This window comes from Nothoprocta perdicaria, unplaced genomic scaffold, assembly GCF_003342845.1.
Source record: "Nothoprocta perdicaria isolate Ctin4 unplaced genomic scaffold, notPer1 scaffold_129, whole genome shotgun sequence".
NCBI classification, from domain to species: domain Eukaryota; kingdom Metazoa; phylum Chordata; class Aves; order Tinamiformes; family Tinamidae; genus Nothoprocta; species Nothoprocta perdicaria.
This window is the reverse complement of record NW_020454416.1, coordinates 805,216-826,172: the sequence shown is the minus strand read 5'-3', so window position 1 is coordinate 826,172 and position 20,957 is coordinate 805,216. Positions and strand designations below refer to the sequence as shown.

General features: G+C 41.4%; 1 protein-coding gene across 1 annotated transcript; it reads right to left on the bottom strand.

The window, feature by feature from the left end:
• Nucleotides 1-667: 667 nt before the first annotated feature.
• On the bottom strand, nucleotides 668-20,957 carry LOC112942493 (cytosolic phospholipase A2 epsilon-like). The gene is made up of 21 exons (XM_026033442.1): nucleotides 20,905-20,957; nucleotides 20,748-20,831; nucleotides 18,161-18,233; nucleotides 16,459-16,595; nucleotides 15,933-16,064; nucleotides 13,732-13,772; nucleotides 12,994-13,036; nucleotides 12,120-12,192; nucleotides 11,719-11,888; nucleotides 11,502-11,585; nucleotides 10,471-10,508; nucleotides 9,683-9,818; nucleotides 8,701-8,837; nucleotides 8,102-8,324; nucleotides 7,251-7,365; nucleotides 6,681-6,818; nucleotides 5,872-5,979; nucleotides 5,026-5,217; nucleotides 4,461-4,627; nucleotides 3,898-4,084; nucleotides 668-1,107 (listed from the first exon to the last, which is right to left on the bottom strand). Exons 2-21 carry the CDS (start codon nucleotides 20,790-20,792, stop codon nucleotides 902-904), a joined length of 2,445 nt encoding a protein of 814 aa, XP_025889227.1. The 5' UTR covers nucleotides 20,793-20,831; nucleotides 20,905-20,957; the 3' UTR covers nucleotides 668-901.

Here is a 20,957-nt window from a genome sequence, read left to right as displayed (position 1 = left end):
TTAGCTCATGAATAGAAAGCAGTTAAAGACATAACTGTCATGCAAGGAATTACAGTTCCGTAGGTGCAGACCCTCCTTCAGCACCATGCCTGGCACAGGATGTCCTCTTTATATGCTACAACACACAAAATCTTTCTTCTCTCACCAAGACCACGCAAAACCAACAGCAAGAGGAGGCAGCAGGGGCAAGGAATCCATGGGCCCTGTACATCCTTGCTGCTCTGTTTGAGCACATCAGCACCAGCAGAGTGTCATGCTGTTCAGCTTGGTTTTGTACTCGCTGTGCTAACACCTCTCACGCTGGAAATAAGGAGTGGGACAGGAAGACAAAGGAGTGTGGCAGTCAATGGAACCCTTGATCAACAGCACCTCTTCCTCCTCTAACCAAAGCCACCTCTCCAAGGCAATCTGTGTGCAAGAGGGTCCTTCTGAACATGTGTCCCTCAATGCTCGCTTACAACATGTCACGACACAGGTCAGCTCCTGCCCACAGACCATCATGATATCATCTCACACACACAACACCAGTCATGTTAATAAAGTAGCTTTTAATGTCATCTGCTCTGGACACACACTTAATTTCAAATACTTAAACAATTAAACATTTTCTGAATGTTACTAGCACCTTCATCCTCATGACTGTTCCAGATCCATTCCATACAAGAACAGGCATGATCTTGGCTGAGTTGCAATGAATAGTTGCAGTGAAATTCTTTGGAGAGAGAGAAAAAAAACCCAAAAAGGCTCTCTTCAATCTCTTCTTTGTTCTTCAGAGATTGCCACTTTGTAATGCTGAGCACTAATCTGTTGAAGCCTGTTGGCCCATCTTATGGGAGCATCAGTCTCTCAGTGGCTTAACAAACACTGCAGTCCCTCCTTATCTGAGAATTAGGATGGTGATTTATTTTTTCTGCCTTTTCCGTTCCACTGCGGTGCGTAAGGCCCGTATGATGAGGTCTGCATTATTCAGGATGTTGTATTCTCCCAGCTGAACCAAACGGTCATACACCTTCTCAGTATATCTGATCGCATATGTTGAATACGGGGAACAGCAGCCGTAGAGATCAACTTTGCCATCCTCCATCTCTGACTCAGAGCGCTTCTGACCTAGGAGAAATGTGTTACAAATCATAGCTATGGCATAGCAATTACTCTGACTATGGGTAATTACTTGGATTATGTTCTCTAGAAGAGCAGGGAAAGGAGATGTCCTTCTCCAGAGAGCATTCATAATCCACTTCAGAGTTAAGTACTTTTTAAAATAAATATTTATTTTCCAAATCTAAAGCTTAGTCCATAGGTTAGGTGGATCTCAACCACTTCATGTAGCTAGGGGACAAGAGTGGTGATTATTTCTGTTACATGTCTACGCTGCAGTTTTCAGACATGCTTATAGCTTAACCTGCAAGCTACCTAATCTGGGGATGGAAACTTTATGGCCACAGCAGAAAATCTAACTCATGAACTCAGTAAGTATTCACACGGCAGAGCCCAGGCCAAGTGCCATCTAGTTGTGAGGCTGGTGCTTGCTGAAGGTCAAAGCTGGTCACATCAGCTTTGATGAGCTGCAGTTACACTCTAACTCCGCAGAGCAAATACATGCTGAGTATCTGCTCCAGGTGGACTGGGAGGACTTCTCATGTCCCAGGCCCTAGGGACACACGAAGAGAGTGAGAGAGAGGAAGGCTTGCCCTGGGTAGAGGAAGAGTGGGTCAGAGAGCATCTAGGGAGCCTCGACACCCACAAATCCATGGGCCCTGATGAGATGCACCCCAGAGTGCTGCGGGAACTGGCAGATGTCCTAGCCGAGCCGCTCGCCATCATCTTTCAAAGGTCCTGGAGAACGGGGGAGGTGCCGGAAGACTGGAAGAAAGCCAACATCACTCCAGTCTTCAAAAAAGGCAAGAAGGAGGACCCGAGTAACTACAGGCCGGTGAGCCTCACCTCCATCCCCGGGAAAGTGATGGAGCAGCTCATCCTGGCTGCTCTCTCCAGACACATGGAGGAGAAGAAGGTGCTCAGGAGTAGCCAGCATGGATTCACCAAGGGGAAATCCTGCTTGACTAACCTGATCACCTTCTACGAAGGAATATCTAGCTGGATAGATGAGGGCAAAGCGGTGGATGTCATCTATCTGGATTTGAGTAAGGCTTTTGACACTGTCCCTCACAGCATCCTCCTGGGCAAGCTCCGAAGGTGTGGGATAGATGAGTGGACGGGGAGGTGGATTAGGAATTGGCTCGATGGCAGGGTGCAGAGAGTGGTTGTCAATGGTGCGGAGTCCAGCTGGAGGCCTGTACTTAGTGGTGTCCCCCAGGGGTCAGTTCTCGGTCCGGTCCTGTTCAACTTATTCATTAAAGACCTGGATGAAGGGCTGGAGTGCTCCCTCAGCAAGTTTGCCGACGATACCAAACTGGGTGGAGTAGCTGATAGCCCTGAGGGCTGTGCTGCCATCCAGAGGGACCTGGACAGACTGGAGGACTGGGCGGCCAGAAACCTCATGAGGTTCAACAAGGGCAAGTGCAAGGTCCTGCACTTGGGGAGGAATAACCCTGGACACCAGTACAGATTAGGGGTGGACCTGCTGGAGAGCAGCCCCGCAGAGAGGGACCTGGGTGTCATGGTGGACGACAAGCTGACCATGAGGCAGCAGTGTGCCCTGGTGGCCAAGAAGGCCAACGGGATCCTGGGGTGCATTAAGAAAAGCGTCTCCAGCAGGTCGAGGGAAGTGATCATCCCCCTCTACTCAGCCCTGGTAAGGCCACATCTGGAGTACTGCGTCCAGTTCTGGGCTCCCCAGTACAAGAGGGATGTGGAGCTGCTGGAGAGAGTCCAGCGCAGGGCTACCAGGATGATCAGGGGCCTGGAACATCTACCATATGAACAAAGGCTGAGAGAGCTGGGTCTGTTCAGCCTGGAGAAGAGGAGGCTGAGGGGGGACCTGATCAGCGTGTATAAATACCTCAAGGGAGGCAGTGAGGAGGAGGGGGGCGGCCTCTTTTCAGTGGTGGGCAGGGATAGGACTAGAGGAAATGGCTTCAAACTGAAGCATCGGAAGTTCCACAGGAACTTAAGGAAGCATTTCTTCACTGTGAGGGTGACAAAGCACTGGAACAGGCTGCCCAGAGAGGTTGTGCAGTCTCCTTCTTTGGAGATCTTTAAAACCCGCTTGGATGCAGTCCTGTGCCACGTGCTCTAGGTGACCCTGCGTGAGCAGGGGGGGTTGGACTCGATGACCTCTGAGGTCCCTTCCAACCTTCGGCATTCTATGATTCTATGATTCTATGATTCTATGTGCATGGCTCAAATGAAAAGAATACTTATTGCAAGGTAAAACATCTGGAGAAAGAAAATGGAAGTGAAATTGGCAGTGCCAGAATGCACTACAACAGGGGAAACATTGACCCACGAAGAGGAAATAACATCTTTTTTGAGGGAGGAAAGGTAAAGCCTGGTAGTGAAGAGATTATTTTATAACGAAAAGAAGCTGCCATGACTCAAAGGCACAGGGGAATGGTCCAGTCTCCTTTAAATTGATACTAAAGGCCAGCTGTAAAACAAAAGAGACTGCTAAATAAAGAGATGCTTATCACAGCATGCAGTTGAGTAAAAGTTTTGCAGTTTTTAAATTCTTGACAACAAAACAAGCATTTTAGCTATAAAGTAACTGAGTGTGAAAGTAGAAATGCAAACAGAGGGATAAGAGGAATCTCTTTTACTGGAAAAATGTAAAAAAGGTAACCTTAGTCAAGAAAAAGTTTTGATCTGTAGGAAAAAGCCAAGAGTGATATGTAGGAGCCCAGGAAATTGAATTTACTCAATTCTTTCTTAAATGTATTCCTTTTCTGTTCCTTCTTGGCCATGCTGACAGCCTTTCTTACATGATTCATTGCTTACCTGGTGCTTTGTAGTTTTGGAAGGTATCATTAATTAGTGGGAAAAATAGCAATATTGGAGCTCCTGGAGTCTCAGCCCCTTCAAAGAGGTAACATTCCTTTTGTTTGTTCCTGTCTTCTTCACTCAGCTCCACCTTGGGAAAGGGGATTCCTTGATCTGAGCAGTACTTACAGGTCTGGTCCAAAGCCTGCATCAACAAACAGCAATACTAAGACTTAAAGAAAAAGTTGGCCCCAGGACTTCTTGGAAACCAGTGACAAATGAGAAATTTTTTCAGGCCAGCTTGAGAGTGTTCTGAAGCCCCTGCTGGAAATCATTGCATTGATGGAGAGAAAGTGTTTGCTTTGCCTGAGTTCTTACCACAAAACTCTCTCACCATACAAGAAAAACAAATGAATATATGTACAACGGATAGTTGAAGTATTGCCCTGCAGCCTTTAGATCAGAAGGCAACTGGTTAAGGCTTCCAGTAGGAGCAATAGCTAAGCAAAAACGTAAGCGTTCAAAGCTTCCAAGCATGTGGCTTTTAGGGCAAGCAATTAGACTACTACAATTCCTCTCACCTGTATCTGTGATCCTGCGCTATAATTTAAGTGCAAGATGACATCCACCTTTCTCTCTGGTCTCAGAAGTGGCATGATGCTTGTATTGATGAAAAATCCTGTGTCTACTAGAGACAGATATTCTTCTGATTCGGTCAGCTGGTTGGGAAATGTGTCTAATATAGTATCTAAAAGGAAAGATATTTCTTGCTGAAAGCGAAACCATGCACAACCAGTCACCTGTCCAAGACAACAGGGCTCCCACCCACTAGCTGTGCCTCCCTAGCATGCACCATGCTCAGGGTAGGACGAGCAGTGGCAACGTTCACAAAAGGAGGCCCTTGTGCCTGTCTACTGAACATCCCTTCTGTGCAGAGAAAGGCAGGACCCTCATATATGACCCTACAACCCTGCTCAAGGAGGATTATACAACTGACATCACATGAGCAAAGAGCTCTACTTTGCTGCACCTCAGGTTACTAGATCTAAGTGTCTAGACACAGTCCTGAAGCTCGGAGAAGAGTTTTGAGACTGAAAAGAGTTTTGGGGAAAGGAAGGGGATGTTTGTTTCTCACTCCTCTCTTACCTTTCCACTTGCAAAAGTTCTTGTTCTCCAGGTAGTCCTTATGCATCTGGAAGCCCTTGAGGAAGTTGTGCTCCTGGGCAACTGAGAGACGTTCCGTAAGGGCGTCGCGAATAGCACTGCTGAGGGGACCAGGAGGGGTGAACAGACGAGTCCTCAGCTCATGGGGCCTCAGGGGTATAAAAGGCTCTTCCTCTGCACAATGAAAGACTGTTAAGGTTGTTGCCTTCTTAGAAGAAGACAATCCCCATGAATAAAAAATTAAGTAGTAAAAATGAGGGGTTTATATTTTTAAAAGGCCTGGGACGTAAAGACTTCATATGGACTTCGAAAAATATGAAAGCGAAAATGAATTAATTTTTAGGGAGCCCACATCTGGGCAAAAAGTGTGACCCAATTTCAGTCAGTTGATAACAAAAATCTGGACAAGACATCCACACGGTCCTGGAGCAGACTGAATGCAGGCTTTGGTAAAGGATAAAACCTCTCTGCATAAGTAGCAGTTATCTGGTACATTAACTTCTACATAATTGATTAATAAAGTCCAAAAGATTTCAACTTTATTAATCCTAATCATTTTACTCTTCTGCCATAATCTGTGTGTAGCCCCTAGTGAATACATTGTTCACATGACTGGAGTTCTATAGACTGTCCAATTACACTTTAAAACATGAAAGTAAATATGCAAGTCCTTCTAGTAAGGCACTGTGGTATTTGAGGAAGCACTTAAGATAAAATGCCAGATATAATGTACAAATGTCCCTTAGCAGATAGAGGTGATGATTTATCTAACATCATTAAAGTATTTTTATTGTTAGACAAACTTAAGAAAAAAGTATGTTAATTCACCTATGTCATCAATTTTGTCCTGTGTCCACCTGTGCCAGAAATCCTCCGATGAATGGGACAAGTTCCAGATATATAACACATTCAATGAAAATAAACTACTCCACATGCCTGTGAAAAGAAAGAATTTTCTAGCTCAGATATTCACATCTCACTGATGATTGGAAAAGGTTATGCTCCAGGATTAAGTTGTGGATGTGCATCTTGAAATCCACACTTTTTAAGTCAAAAGCAAATATATTTGATTATGCACTCTATAGGTTTTCCTCTAGCCTAGCTTAGGCTACTTGGAGCCTGGAGCCAGGGTGGCTAAAGCAGATAGTGCTGAGCAAGTCGGAGCAGGCAAGTGCAAAAACACTCTGGTGCCTTAGAGGCTTGTGCAAATTATCTGAGGGAAGCACACACAAGATCATGAGGCCAGCAAGGAAAAGCACAAAGTCTTAAAACTGCTCTGGACATCACTCAAAGAGTCACAAAACCTGAACCATAGATTGCCAGGGGCGTGGCTTGTGTTGAGGTGGAATTAGCACTATATTCTTATTCAAAATTAGCTTTAAGAAACAAACAAACATACATACATATTTGCGACTTTGAATATTCTTTTTTGAATTGCCTTTTTTTTTTAAAAAAACAGTAAGTTGAATTTATGATAACATAGCATGGATAACATAGTAACTCAAAGAAATATTTATTCTCTCCAATGAAACTGCCCTGCCAGGAATGCACCAGTGCTTTATTACTTTATTCACTCTTAATTTATATAACTCACAATTAAAAACAATTACTCAAATGTTTTCAAGACAATAATTTACCTTCCAAGAAGCAGATCCGGGATTCAGGGAGCTTCTTCATCAAGCGACCCATGAAGAATTCACTGCCAAAATCCTCAGAGCGAACAAAAGCTCCATATTTTAGCAATCCCACCTCATAAGGGGTGAACTCCACCCATTCTGTGAAAAAGAACATAAGGAAGAGAGCAAAATTTCATTATGACCCCTTAAGCTGCAGAAAAGTGAGTGATGTTGTCACAGGAATAAAAGGAGGAGGATTTCTACAACTCAGTCTAACATTTCAGACTAATGGCAATGAATTATCAGTGCAGTAGAAATGAAAACTAGTGAACAAGAAGAGCCTCTGAAGTATTTTTGAATTCCCTCTGTAAAGGGTCAAACTTCCACCTGAACTCAAGGACATTACATCAACAATAAATACTACTTTTTTTTTAACATTTACAAAAAAATTATTTTTTTGTACATCAGCTGAGGTCCTGGTCTTTAGCTGAAGTGGCATTTTTTTTTTTTTCTTTTCCCAGTAAAGACACTGTCCCCAGATCAGCCATTTTAAATATAATGACAAACAACTCTCAGAAGCCTCCTAATTACCTTTGAAATCCAGGGTGCTGTAGTTGTTCTTGACATTGACTGCAGTGTAGATAGGGAATGGGTTCTGACCACGATCAACAGCCTGTTGCTGATCTGAGAGTTTATGGTTGTCTTTCTGTAATTCCAGAAATGCAGTTACATTGTGACAAAAGTTAACACAGGACTAATTTCTCTGCATTTCTGTGCTTGAATGACAGCAAAAATCCTGTCTTTTGTTGTATAAAGTGTGCTAGGGATCAATTTAAAGTGCTTAATATTTTCCAAAATTCCTGTGAGTCTTGTTACTGCAACCTCCTGACAACTATTTATCCCAGGCTATCTGGTGATCCATTAAGATAAAAATGGAAGGAAATGGTCACAGATAGAATGCAATACTTAAGCTATAAAGTATTTAATATGTTACACTGCAAATTTATGCAAAAGTTTTCAGATATATCCCAGAAGTTTGCAGATCACTTTAATCTCTCTCACAGCATTAAGATCCTGATCATAATTTTACTAATTCTAAACAAAATACTTGAAGACTATGACAATAATTCTTAATGTAAAACTACCATGCCTTCCCTCTTACCCTCCAAATGCATAATGTTAATTTGCAGTTCTCAGAAAAAAAAAAAAATAACCCAAACCTTACAAGAACTATGTTTTCCATTGGGATGGATATTAAAAAAAAAAAAAAAAAAAAAAAAAAAAAAAAAAAAAAAAAAAAAAAAACCACAAACACCACACCTATCACCAAATGTTTTGAAAATGACTGTGTGCATGCAGTCTCATAACAAAGTATTATCTCCAGAAATTAATTTTCAGAAAGTTGCAAGCCACAATAACCTCTGCTTTGTAGCATACTGTACCCCATCATGTAACAACGATTCCAAGACAAGCCCCCAGAGGTCTATAAAAGATGTCTTGCGGCCCTCTCTTTTCCTTTGGCACAGCTGCTTTTTGTAGTACTTCAGATGTTCCATTGAAAGGGAATTTATTTTGCATTTTGTCATATGCTTCCGAGCTTCGCTGATTTGCTTATGAAGATCCTTTTGTGACCAGTCAGCATCTCTGTACAAGTTCGACATGGTCCTAGGAGGAAGAAACATATATTGAAGAGAAAAATAATAATAAAAAAAAAAAATAAGAGAGGTCTGAATCAGACAATGGCTATATTTAGTATTTCTAAGTTCTTGGTTTAAAACTCAGTGTTCCCAATAAACATCATATTCCCTTTCAAAGTCACAATCAGTAATCCTTGTCAAAAATAACTTAAGGAAACTTGTTCAGGTTATTTTTAAAAATAAGTTGCTTGTTTTCATGCTGTTGCAAATTGCATTTCCCCCACTGAAAGCTTCAAAAAGTAGGACTGTCAAGAAGGTGCTAGAAGTTGGCCAAGTTTTAACCTCCTTCAGCGCATCAGTGTCATGACGAAGACTCACGAGAAGAGCTGCTCCGTCCTACTCACCACGTTGTGCCAGACAAGCCAGTCAAGTAGGCAGCACAGTCTAGGAGATGGAGTTTCTTGAGGCCCAACAGGCTGCCATAGAGCGCAGTCAAAGATCTCATCCCTCCTCCTGTAGTCATGATTGCCACCACAGGGGTCTGCATAACACACAGAAAGAGGCTGGCGTAAAACCACTGTGGACCCGGACTGGGATGCTGGGTTCTTCATAGAGACCTTCTATTACTCAAAGGCAGGAAGCAGAAGATTAAAAAAAGATCTCACAGAAAAAGAGGAAAGGTTATCAACAAGTTTGATAACGACAGGGTAACGACTGTGCAAGAAGAGTGAGATAAGGAGAGAGAAAAAATGAAAAATGAACTGAACCATAGCCCAAGAGGAATTTTGTGGAGTAAAGTGTTAATAAAAGGGGGAAAAATGTAAAGACCTTCTGTGAGGCAAACTGTAGAGACATGTGAAAACTTTGCTGATGAACAGCAAGAAAAGAGTATGAGACAGTAGGACAAACGAGAAAGGAGGAGATAGATCATAAGAACTGTACCAACAGTTTGAAATCAAAATTGCAGAAACATATAAAAGGTGCAGGGCAAAGGAAAAATTGTAGAGGAAAAGTCCTATGGCTGGAATGGAATATGACAGGACAAGGGAAGGAAAGAATCAGAGAATACTGAAACAAACTGGATTATTTGAGATCCTTCATTCCGTGACAGTGAAGAGCAAACAGGAGAGGCATGAGGATTTCAGGACTTAGCCAGAATAGGTCTTATAAGGACTAAAAAGAGATGCGTTGGAGAAAGCAGAGGGGAAAAATATAGACAACAACAGCAGCTGATGTAAAGAAGAGAAGACCAAGCGAGTTCATCCTTGGTGTTGGTTACCCAAGCTGTGGATATAGTGAATATTGGATACCACACAAGGTGTCCTGCTGCTATTATGTTCGCACCGTTATACACTCATCACATTTTTTAAATGTTTGCATTCAGACCTCATGATCCAGCAGATCCTGTTCTTGATGGAGGACCTTTTTCAGAGCAGCAGCCACACGCTTCTGCCTTTTTCGTAGAAAATCTTTCTCCTCCACACAGAGGTCAAACCCTAAGCGAATATCAAGGTGGTCTGGGCTGGAGCAGAGATCAAGAGAAAAGAAATATCCCATTTTATTATTGATAGACAATCTCAGAATTTACAGCGTAAGTAAATCAACTAATTTAATTAGCTAAATCTTTCCTATACTCCCAAACAAATACGTTGTGCTGCAGGAAAGAACAGGAAGGAACTGTCAAATTTTTAAGGTCTTATCAAAAGTCCTTGTGAAGTGAAGATAATTTCTGAGAGATCTAGTGGCTGGATTCTGTCATATTTTAGACATTGCTGACAGCTGTATGAAGTTTCTTACTTTTATGTGGAAGCAGGCCTGCTACACATTATGCCTCCTTCACAATCAATAATACTAGTTGATCAGCTGACTACTACATAGCGTTACAGAAAAGACTAAAAACTGTACTGAGGATAAAGGCAGAACAGCCATGCAAAGGTAAGTGGCTAATAATATTATTTATTCTATTTTATGCATAATTCCTGTATCAATAATGGAATATCAACATGTATTGTTACTTTACATGTATATCTTCAGTTTGCAGCACAAGTGAAATCCAGATCACTTTTTCTGCATAACCTACTGTCCTGCTGTAAGTCCATCCTCCCATCAACAAGCAAAGGGAGAAAGCTTGGTCAAGGAAGATATTAGCCTCCAAGAATGGACAAATGTCTTACCAGTCTTCTGCCTTTGCTTGTAAGTCAAATCCTTTATCCTGGAAAGCAAGAATGGGAGAGGTGTAAGCGTGATAATCAGCTTAAGCCTTCCACCTGTGTGGCCCAAGAAACAAATTTAATCACGTGCTGTCCTAGCAAGCCCAGAAAATCTGGGGCTCTGAGTAGTTCAGAAGCCTATGTGAGAGAACGGGCTACTGTCAGGAAAGTTCTTCAGTATTTCCCAATACTTTCCAGTAAATGTAACAATTTCACACAGCTACTGTTTACAGAGAAAAATTATTAATACCTTATCCCTCCCTTTAAACATCACCTCTCAGTCTATCACAACGCAGACAGCAAGGATAAAAAGACATTACTGCTGAACACGGCAGCACTTGTTTTTCACTTTCTGTGGTAAATATCCCAAAACAATAGCAATCCTTTGATACTGTAAGTTAACCAAGGATCTAAAAGCTCTTTACAAAGCAGGTCAATGCCAGCAGAGACTGCCCTTACTCAGTTCAGCCATTAACTCAAGTGCCCCACTGGCACGAGAGGAAGGGAACAGCAGTGAGTCCAGATGAAGTAGGATAAGGACAGAGTGACAAGATTCACCATATTCCTCCATTACCCATTCAAATAGAGCAAGATAGAACTCTGGTTTTATCACCTAATGATGCGCTTTTTTTTTTTGTTGTTTGTTTGCATGCTTTCAGCATCAGAGAGTACTGGTAATTGTCGGAGCATTTCAAAGTGATCAAATGAGCCAGGAAAATTCCCAGTCTCCTAAGGCAGAAAATGAAGTCTCTGCTCTTCAGACTCACTATTCCCATAAAACTACATCAACACTATGAGCTTGGGCCTCCCGATGCCATGACAGAGTCACCAGACTCTACTAGCATGAGACTGATCTTCTCCGAGGCAGGGAGAAACATTACCAAAGATAGGGAAGAGCTACATGTGAGACTTCAATGGACTATACAATTTATTGAAGATTCAGACTTCAACACTCAGGATTTCTTAACCTCTTTCACAAAAGAGCAGATACTCACCTTTGCTAAAATCATTTCTTTTCCACTTGGAAAGGAATGAAGTTCCACATTTGGGGATACTTTTCTGTCATACAAATGGGAGTGCTGAAAAACATCCAAATTTATATCGTTAAAAAATATTACACTCTTTCCACAGAGAGAGCTTAACGTTACTACTTATGGTGCACGTTATTTTGCATGTGTCTAGTAGGTTTTGTTAAGTCCAGTTTAAACATACAGTGGAGGAACGAGTCTTTTTCCCTCGTAGTGTAACATCCAGTGTCGGCTGCTTGTATTTGGCATAGTGGAAAGTCGCAGGAGCTGCAGAGCTAAAGACAGGGTCAGGTCCCAGTCTGATGTCTTGGGTGCCCTCATAAGATCCTTTCACTTTGAAGAGGAATTCTTTTTCTAAGGAAATGAGAAAAAGCAGACACAAAAGAATTTTGTTATCTGTCTAGAAACAGGAGTAGTTACAAAATCTAGTAGGAAGCTGTTCTCAGGTTTTGGATGTTTAGTGGTTTGGGGCGGGGAGTTGTTCTTGTTTTTATTTTAATTTTTTTTTTTCCAACAAGACCAGCTAATTGCCATCATAATATTGTTATCTCGTGATTTAAAAACAACTGAAAGAAATATTCTCACTTGATGCGGATTTCTTCTGTCTTTTCTTCTTCTTTTCAACCACTTGAACTTCCAAGCAGCACACTTTGCGAGACTGTAGGAGACAGGGACAAATAAGACTTCCTGATGGAGAAATTTTGAGCTTGAGACTGTGCTTCCTACTCTATCTTCCTATTGCTGATATCAGTACTACGTAGGCCATGCACTTAATTTCCTGAGAAAAAAAGACTTATCCCTCCCTGGCAGTGCTGCTTTCAGGTTCTGGCCTCTATGAAAGGAGTCTCAGAGATCAGATGGCAAACGGCTGTGGCCTGGAGGAACAGGGCTCGCACAGTGCGGCAGGCAAGTGCAGATTAAATAACAGCATTCTCGGGGTCCCATCAGAGGTGCAAAGCAGAAATTTAAACAAAAGTAATGAGGAAACAAAGGTAATAAAGGAGGAAGCATCATGGTTTAAAAAGTCCTTGTGGGAAATGAGCAGATATAAGTGCAGAAAGTGTCATGCATCTGGGACAGGGTAAGCCCCATCTCTTTGGAAATATAGGAAGTTCTGGAGCAACAGTATCCATGGGACAGCTCAGAACTGCACCCCATCTGTGTCTTCCACTGTAAGGGATCTGGTGGGTCACGCTTCATAACCTAAATCATTTCCTTGTGTTGTCTTGCAACATTGGAGAAACACTAACACGGGAAATCCTACAGCTCTCCCAGTCACAACTTCTCTCTAGGTGACATATATGAGGATGTATCTATCAGGAGGCATTTGATGAGGGGGGAATTCACATTGATTCAGTGCTAGCCTTGCTTACTCAAGAGTACATCGGCCTGATGAGCGTGAGTCAAATGAAAGAAGTGTGGCAACAGGACCAGAAAGATGACAAAACGTAACACTCACCACTAGTACTCCATTAGTAATGATGGTTTCAGGAGGGCCTGAACTATGAAACCAAAAGAAAATTACATTTTTAATAACTCAGTATAATTACAGTATAATTCATGAGTCACATCCTTCCCTTGATTTTGCTCCTTCATATTTTCAGTTAAGCATTGGATCTGAAGGAAAAATCTGGGGGAGCTGTGGTACAATCTCCTCACAGTTCACTGTCGAAGCAGAATTATCATCATACCAGCTATTCCAGTCCAGAAACTCAACAAAATAAAAGTATTATAGGGCCAAATCATGTAGTGATATTTTATGAAGCCCCAAATTGGGCCTGTAGATAACTTCAGCGAATTCAGCTTTTCTAGAACCGGTGTTTGTCCAATGACTGGACAGAAAGGACTCTAGACTAAAGTTTAGTGCATTATTTCAGCATAACAGTATGTCATGAAGGGATGCAAATCCCCCATCTAATCTCAAAGACAGACCAGAAGGCTAAAATGAACACCAGTCCCTGTAAAAGGGAGACATGCAGGAGACAAATAAACAAAACAAGGATTTTAGAGAATTCTCCCCGTCTCCCTGGAAGCTCATCCTCGCATGCACATATTAGGTAAACAGCACATACCACAGATTCCATGGAAAACCATGTTTGCCATCAAAGGTATTCTAGGCAATTATATCGGATTATCTCATGCCTATGAATGCTGGGGATATTTTTGCTGCATATTGTATTACTTTTGACATACTCACATATTATCCAGTGCAAATCCGACCTCCAGTTCCTCTTTTCTCTGGACAGGAGTGAAAGAAAAAAAAAGGCTTTGTCACTAGTCTACTGGGAGTTCTCATGATGCAAGTTTGCATTCTCATAAAGTAGCTGTGCAGGCATTATTCATAACTGGGAGAACATCTAAGATAGACACCTGCCTTTTGGTTCTTGTGTAGCCTCATGGTTATTTTTTGATGCAACAGTTCTGGATGTTGGTTATGTTAGACTTCACACACACACACACACAAATACATCTTGCATGCTTCTGTGGGCAGAATATTCATATTTAGAGAAAAAGTATATATTGCATTAAGGATATCTGAAAGTACCTAATGTATGGTAAAATGGATAATGAAGATCTCAAAAATATGAATTCTAACTACTGTAGCTGTGCAAATGCAGTAATGGAGGGCTTCGATATGCCACCCATAATCATCTGGATAATAATCAGTTAGATTATAACAGGTAGAATGTTGCTCTTTCATCAAAGGACTAGTGCAAGTCTACGCACTGCTCCTCTGGTATTTTGCAGTGAAAGGAACAAGGCATTCAAACAAGGCATTTAAAGATAATGAGCTGAAGAGAGGAATTTGGATGAGCGCAGATAAGGTAAAGGGCTGATGATGGACACACAAGAAAACAGAAGGGCGATGAAAAAGGAAAGGCAGTCACTGGAAGTATAGAAAGGTGAAGGGGTTTTTTTGTTTGTTTGTTTTTTTAAAATCTTCCAGGCTCTGGCTGCTCAACCCTGGTATTTGGTTACCTAAACATGGTTATTCAGGCCATTATTCAGGCCATTATTTAGTGGTGTCCCCACATAAAGAAATGAGCCTGATAAGACCAAGGATGATGGACAAGGCTGAGGGGAACTCGTCCTGTGGCTCAAATGAGTTCAGAATTAGGCTTCATAAAGGCAAATTGCAGGTAACAGCTGAACAGCTCCACTCATACCAAGCCAGCAAAGGGACAAAGTGGTCAGTGACATGAACAGAAGCAGCTAGAAGCCACAGCCAAGATGACATTCCCACCATTTTGTTGGTGAGCATCACTGCTGCCACAGGCATATCGTGGGAGACCAGCAGCTTCCACAGGAAGCTCCTTCCCTTTGGGCTGAAACTGAACATACTTGAAATACAGGCTCCAGGGCAGCCCTACCAAGGTGCTGTACAAGGCCTCTAAACACACAAGAAACTTCTGCAAAGTCGCTTACAGTTTTTACCTCAAAAACTTGATCTGCAGGTAGCAGAGATCCCCAAGACACATATTTAGCCTTCATTGGGTAGTGCAGCACTGCTCCACTGCTCCATGTGGGGCTGACTGGGTGCTACACACTGAAGTCCCAAGATGCACACACACACAAGGGGTTTTCCTAACAGCACAGGACATCCCTCCTTTCACAAGCTGCTCAGGCCACATAACTTAGGCAGGGCTTTACTTCAATCCTGCTGCGATGGTGATTGTTGTTTTGGCCTCCTTGATAGGTGTTAAGGGCACATGAATGTTCCCCGTGGAGATGAGCAATGAAAATCTACAACTCTGCACCTTAGCATTGCTGGCAGCACAACCCTGCTTGAAGGAACTTCCTCTGCTGCTACATATTGTGTCGTCTTTAATCCTTCCAGAAATGACAGTACACAATAGGCTCCAAAGTGTGACTTTCAAAGCTTCTCTGCATATTCTGACTAGGAATATTTCATGTCACCAAGCTGAGTGGCAGGATTTAGGCATGTTATTTGAACATCCGTGTCACAGCCTGTAATTAACAACTATTTTTATTCTAGTCTGGTTCAATGCGTGGTTCTAATGGCAGAGTCATCCCATGCTAATTACTAGGTTAAGCAACCAGTTATGACCAAAAGCATCATGTGACTTTTTTTTTTGGTATGGACAAACTGCTAAGATCCTCCATGGGGAAAGCTCAGTAAAAAGAACAATTTCACAGAGACATTTACAATTCACTAGCCTCAGGAACAAACATATCAACACAAAACTCCTCACTGTGACTGCAGATCCAAGAGGGAAAAGGCTTTTCCATGCCAGAGTGAAACAGTGACTTTCTTTTATGTGGTTGTGCAATCCATACACAAAGGAGGGGAAAATAAATACTGCAAATAATATTTAAACAGAAAGGCGGATGAAAATATTCTTGCTAACCATCTGCATTTCTTATATCAGACCTCACCTGTGAATCACACTTGAAATGCATGAAGATTTGTTCTCCCAGGGAGAGTTTGGCTATATCAAAATACACCGTGAAGAGGTGATCATCTTCAGTAACAACATCCTTATCATAGAGCCGCAGCTCCAGCACATTCTGGGAAAGCAAGAGAAAGATTTTAGAAATATGACACATTTCATTCAAAGCAAAAGATTCAGAGTACAATTTCTTTTTTATTCAGCTTTTGCAAGGAGCAGGAATAAAGAAGGCAGAAAGGAAAGGAGATGAAGGGAAATTAATTACATGTCTATAAACTCTCCTTGTTCTTCCTCAGGGACAGATAGAAACATCTCAAAGTTTGTATTCTGTATGTGGCTGAATAACATACTTGTCTCTGCTGGCATGGAGTATCATCAAGAGGCCACATGTCAATCTCATATATATCTGAATCTCTGCCTCTCAAGAGCATTACCTATGGCCCGTTTGCAAAACGATGAAACCTGCTGTTGCTCCCTACATCACAGTAAACAGAGAAGTCTCCGCTCTGTACCTTGACCTGACTCTGGATTCTGAAGTAGAAGGTTTCGTTCCAAACTGGATCTTTGCAATTCTTGATGACTTTAGTCTGAAATTTGTCAGTTGAAGCAGTTGGCAGCCACAGGCTCACGTAGCAATCAGTTTGGCTTACTGTATGTTGGAAAAACACAAACACATCTAAAATGAGGATTTGTTCTAGGAGACTGAATGACCTGAACAACATGATGCTTTGTTTTCTAGGAGGACAACGATACCTGGTGCCATATTTATCCAGCATAAGTGTTACAATCCAGGTAATGGAAGAGGGGGAAATAAAAAAAATAAAATTAAAAGAGAGGAGAGGGGCATGACTCTTCTCTGAATCAATACAACTAGAGATACAGTAAGTGCATTGAAACAAAGGGTTTTCTCCTTATATGCCATCAATCAATATAGCCCAGAATTAAAAAAAAAAATCTGTGGCATTTTGTTCCATCACTTGAGCTGACAGTTTTTTTATGGTCTATTTTTTCAGATTTGGGAGCCAGTTTCAGCTCTTGCAAAAGGGCCAGCTGCAATGGAACCAGCAAAGTGTGGAAGTGGGAATGCACAGGGCAAATAAAGCAAATAAACACATAGAGATTATTCTTGAGGAGTTTAGATCTGCAGAAATAGAAGAAAAATAGACACACATGCAAACTTGAAAAAAGAATTAATTGCATTGTGTGTCACTTATTACATAGTAAGTAATAGTTAGTGAGGTCATAGTGACTTTGCCCATGAGTTTGAAAGGAAATTAGATGGGAGATCTAATTTCCCATCTAAATTAGATGGGAGATTTTGGGTCATATGCTGGATTTGTTGTAATTGGTAACAAAATACACGGTCAAAACTGCAATAATATATCAATTTAACTGAAGATATCTGTGAGAATTGTATCCTAATACATTAGCCAAGAAGACCAAGAGACACACGTAAAAATGATGAGGAAGGGGAGTAAAGTTAGGTATGAAGAGCACATATCAGCTGGGAGCTATCCAAGTTTTTCCTTGAGGTAGTGATTTGAGCCAACTATACCTCCCTGTTTCTGCAAGGGTTAAGAGAGGAACAAAAAGAAATTGCTTTGATTTTAGCCAGATAAAACATCAAAAGAAAAAAGAAGAGCATTTCTCAATTTCTGCATAAGTAAAGCTATAATCTTCTTGTATAATTCAAATATGAAGTGGCAGAACTGAACCACAGAAAGTAGCAATTCGTAATGGGATTTTATCTGGGAGAGTTGGTAGTCAGGGAATCAGAATGGTACTCAAGGAATGAACTCTTCAGCATTTTGGATTAGTTATCTATGGAAAAGGCAGCATAGAAACTTTGATAAGGTTACTTCATTGACTTTATTTATTTATTTTATTGCAACTACTTTGTGTCTTCTGTCACGTAAGTATATATCAGAGAAAACCACAGGAAACCTTCCCATAGTTTTTGCTCTCTGTAGACTGTAGCTGCCCCTTATTTTCCCTTTGAGAATGCAGATAAATTTGACCTCGTTCCATCATCGCTGTGCCAGTGTGCAGAATAAAACGACAACAAGGAATGGGACCAACAACTGCGCCTTAGTATGCCCATGAAGAGACTTTATCCACAGCAGAAATCTAGAAAACTCTTCTCCTTAGAGCAGGACCAGCTAGCCGAACAGTGACGGTCAAAAGGACTCCCTTTTGAGCCCTACTGATACTCACAGACATCTGCCCGGTGGATATTTCTTGCTCTTATGACTCTTACAGTCAGCAAGTAGCATGGCGACAATTCTACCTGCAGGAAAAAAAAAAAAATACAAGAGACAGGAATGAATACTAAAACTACACAGCATTTTTAGAAGATAGAAATAGCTGGGAATAAGATAACAAATTCATAAGTAACTTTCGCAGTGGAAGTTTTCTACACAATTACAAAATGGCCAATACATTTGTTTTCACGCTAATACTAAAGTGAAGTACTTTCCTACCTGCCCCTCCACCACTTTAAGGCCTTGTTCTTCATTTGGTCTCCTAAATTGCTGTTGTGTTCTCACACTAGAGCCCCAAGGCTGTTTTCACCCTTCTTTATTCTCTGTTCTTTTCCCATAAAAAGTGGGGAAAGAATTACTTTTTCTCATCTAACCTTTAATTTTTAGAATTGCACAACAGGGCAAGACATGATTTTTTAGAGCATAAATCAATTAGAAAAATGTTGTTTTAGAGGTTCTGATATAACCAAAAGAGTTTAGTACCACTGAAAGCACACAGACAGGTCACAACATCGCCTACTGACACCACTTGTACTGCAAAATGGTTGTACAAAGGCCAGTACCAAACCTGAAGTGACACTAGGACAACACTGACCTTATTAGTACTACTGAGAAACACATGTGGCACACAGGTAGCACAGGAAAAGAGCATCTACTCTGCTCAAACCTGTCCAAAGGAAGCATTCTGTGTTGGCTCTGTGTTAATAACGTGCCAGGTTTACCTTCTGGAAAGGGTGTAAATGCATCGTCATTCACAGACTTGATGGAATACAGCTCTACATGGCATCTCATGTAATATTTAACAAGAGTGTATTAGTACCATGCACTATTTAATCTGAGCGTATTAATACAGCTGGGCCTAAGGAACATATGCTGTCCAGATGAGGGGCAGTTAGCATAGAGGTTAAAGAAGAGCAAGACAGAAGTAGTGTTTAGGTAACCAAAGGAAGAGCCAGCAGCAACTTTAGTGTTCAGTTGCATACTAGATGACTGGTTATGTGAATTAAGGATGTCAGATAAGCATAGAAAAACTAGATCAGAATAAGATCTAAGACACTTGCATTTGTACCTAAATCCTAGTTCTAAGGAAATACAAGGGAGGCAGAAAGTGTTCAATAACATTTACGTATATGGACATATCTTGCTAAAGTCAGAGAATCTTACTTAACAGCATATAGCTATAAATAACAAACAGACAATTCTGTCACAGGCATGGGTTTTGCCTAAAAAAACACACACAAAAACAGCTTTAAAGATTTGGTTCATTGTTCTGAATCTGTAACGATCCTTGAATTACAGACTGCAGTTCAGAACATATATTTTTAAACTTACAGAAATATTGAATATTCTTAAACTGTAATACTTGGAGAACACTTGTTCCTCAGCATCTTAGCTCAAAACAGAAAGAACAGTACCTAATTACTAACAAATGGCAATAAACTAGAGATAATAGAGTCAAAAGAAAGATCCTTTTCTGATGGAAAGATCCGTCAGAAAAATCCTTGTTTGATGCCACTTTTTTTACAATCATTCCAGAAATTACATTAGCACTACTCATATCCAGCTCCCTCTGCTTAGGCTTTCTATACGGATGCAGAAAAGGGGTTCAGACAGGCCCCTCTAAATCGGGAGCATGCTGCCTTGACCACTTTGCTAGTCTGTCCTCTGCAAACTCCACAACTCATGTCTAAAGAGCACAGATGGAGCTCATCACACTCTGGGGGATCCTGGAAAATTTAGCAGGCTTTGTTTGTTCTTTTACATGTACATATATAATTCTTTATATGTAGATAGATTCTTTAAATATATATGGTCTTCATATATATATATAATATGTATATGCATTTATATATTTCCTCCCCATCCTGAGCCAGAATCAAGTATAGAGGTAGACGTAAAGGAACAGAGCAAAGTGCTATCACCCTAACACTCCATGCACTCTCTGAGAGCAAAAATGAAGGGGTTAATTAGTCAGTGGAAAAATGCCTTTTTAAGCAAATTTGTTCCTCTGATTTCTCACAAGAGGGATTTTGTGTAATGTGCCTGCAGGTCCCTGGGCAGTAGTGGCTGTACTTGCTCACTTGCTTTGCAGATGCCAGAAGTAAGGTTAACCCAGGAAATAGGTGTTGAAAACCCACTGCGAGATTGTGCCATACTCTTGGTACAAGCAGCACTGTTCCACAGCTGCTGTTACCTCCATGGCTGGAAGTTTGCCCTTGCTCTATAGCAACACATATACAGCAGGAAAACCATTCAAATCCATCCTTTTAGAAAATACAGATCTTCATAAAAGAAGTTTAATTTCCCCCTATACTAGTATAGGATAGAAAAATACACCAGGACTTTAACGTGAAGCAACACCAAGTGAGTGAGGTGATCAAAACAATCAGCAGGAGGGTGTTTCACTGAGGTAGCTGCATGTGCTGTGGCAGCTAATTAGACTGTTAAGCAGACAGGGAAAGGGATCTGCTCTCACCCTGGAGCCACCCAACAGAAAAGTCCCTCTCAGAGCTTTCCTCTGAAACAGCCGTGTGCCGTACCTTGGCTTCAGAAGTCCCCTGACCCCCATCGGGATACAGCCACATAACGTTGTCTCCCACTGGACCAACTGACGTGACTGGATCCTGCAAGAGGTTCTAGAGTTACCTCCAGAGAAATCATCCCATCTCTTCAAAGCAGCTGTAGTTAAGAATTTACATCTATGAAACAAAGACTCTCCACAGGGCAGCTAGGGATGCTCCCTGCTGTTC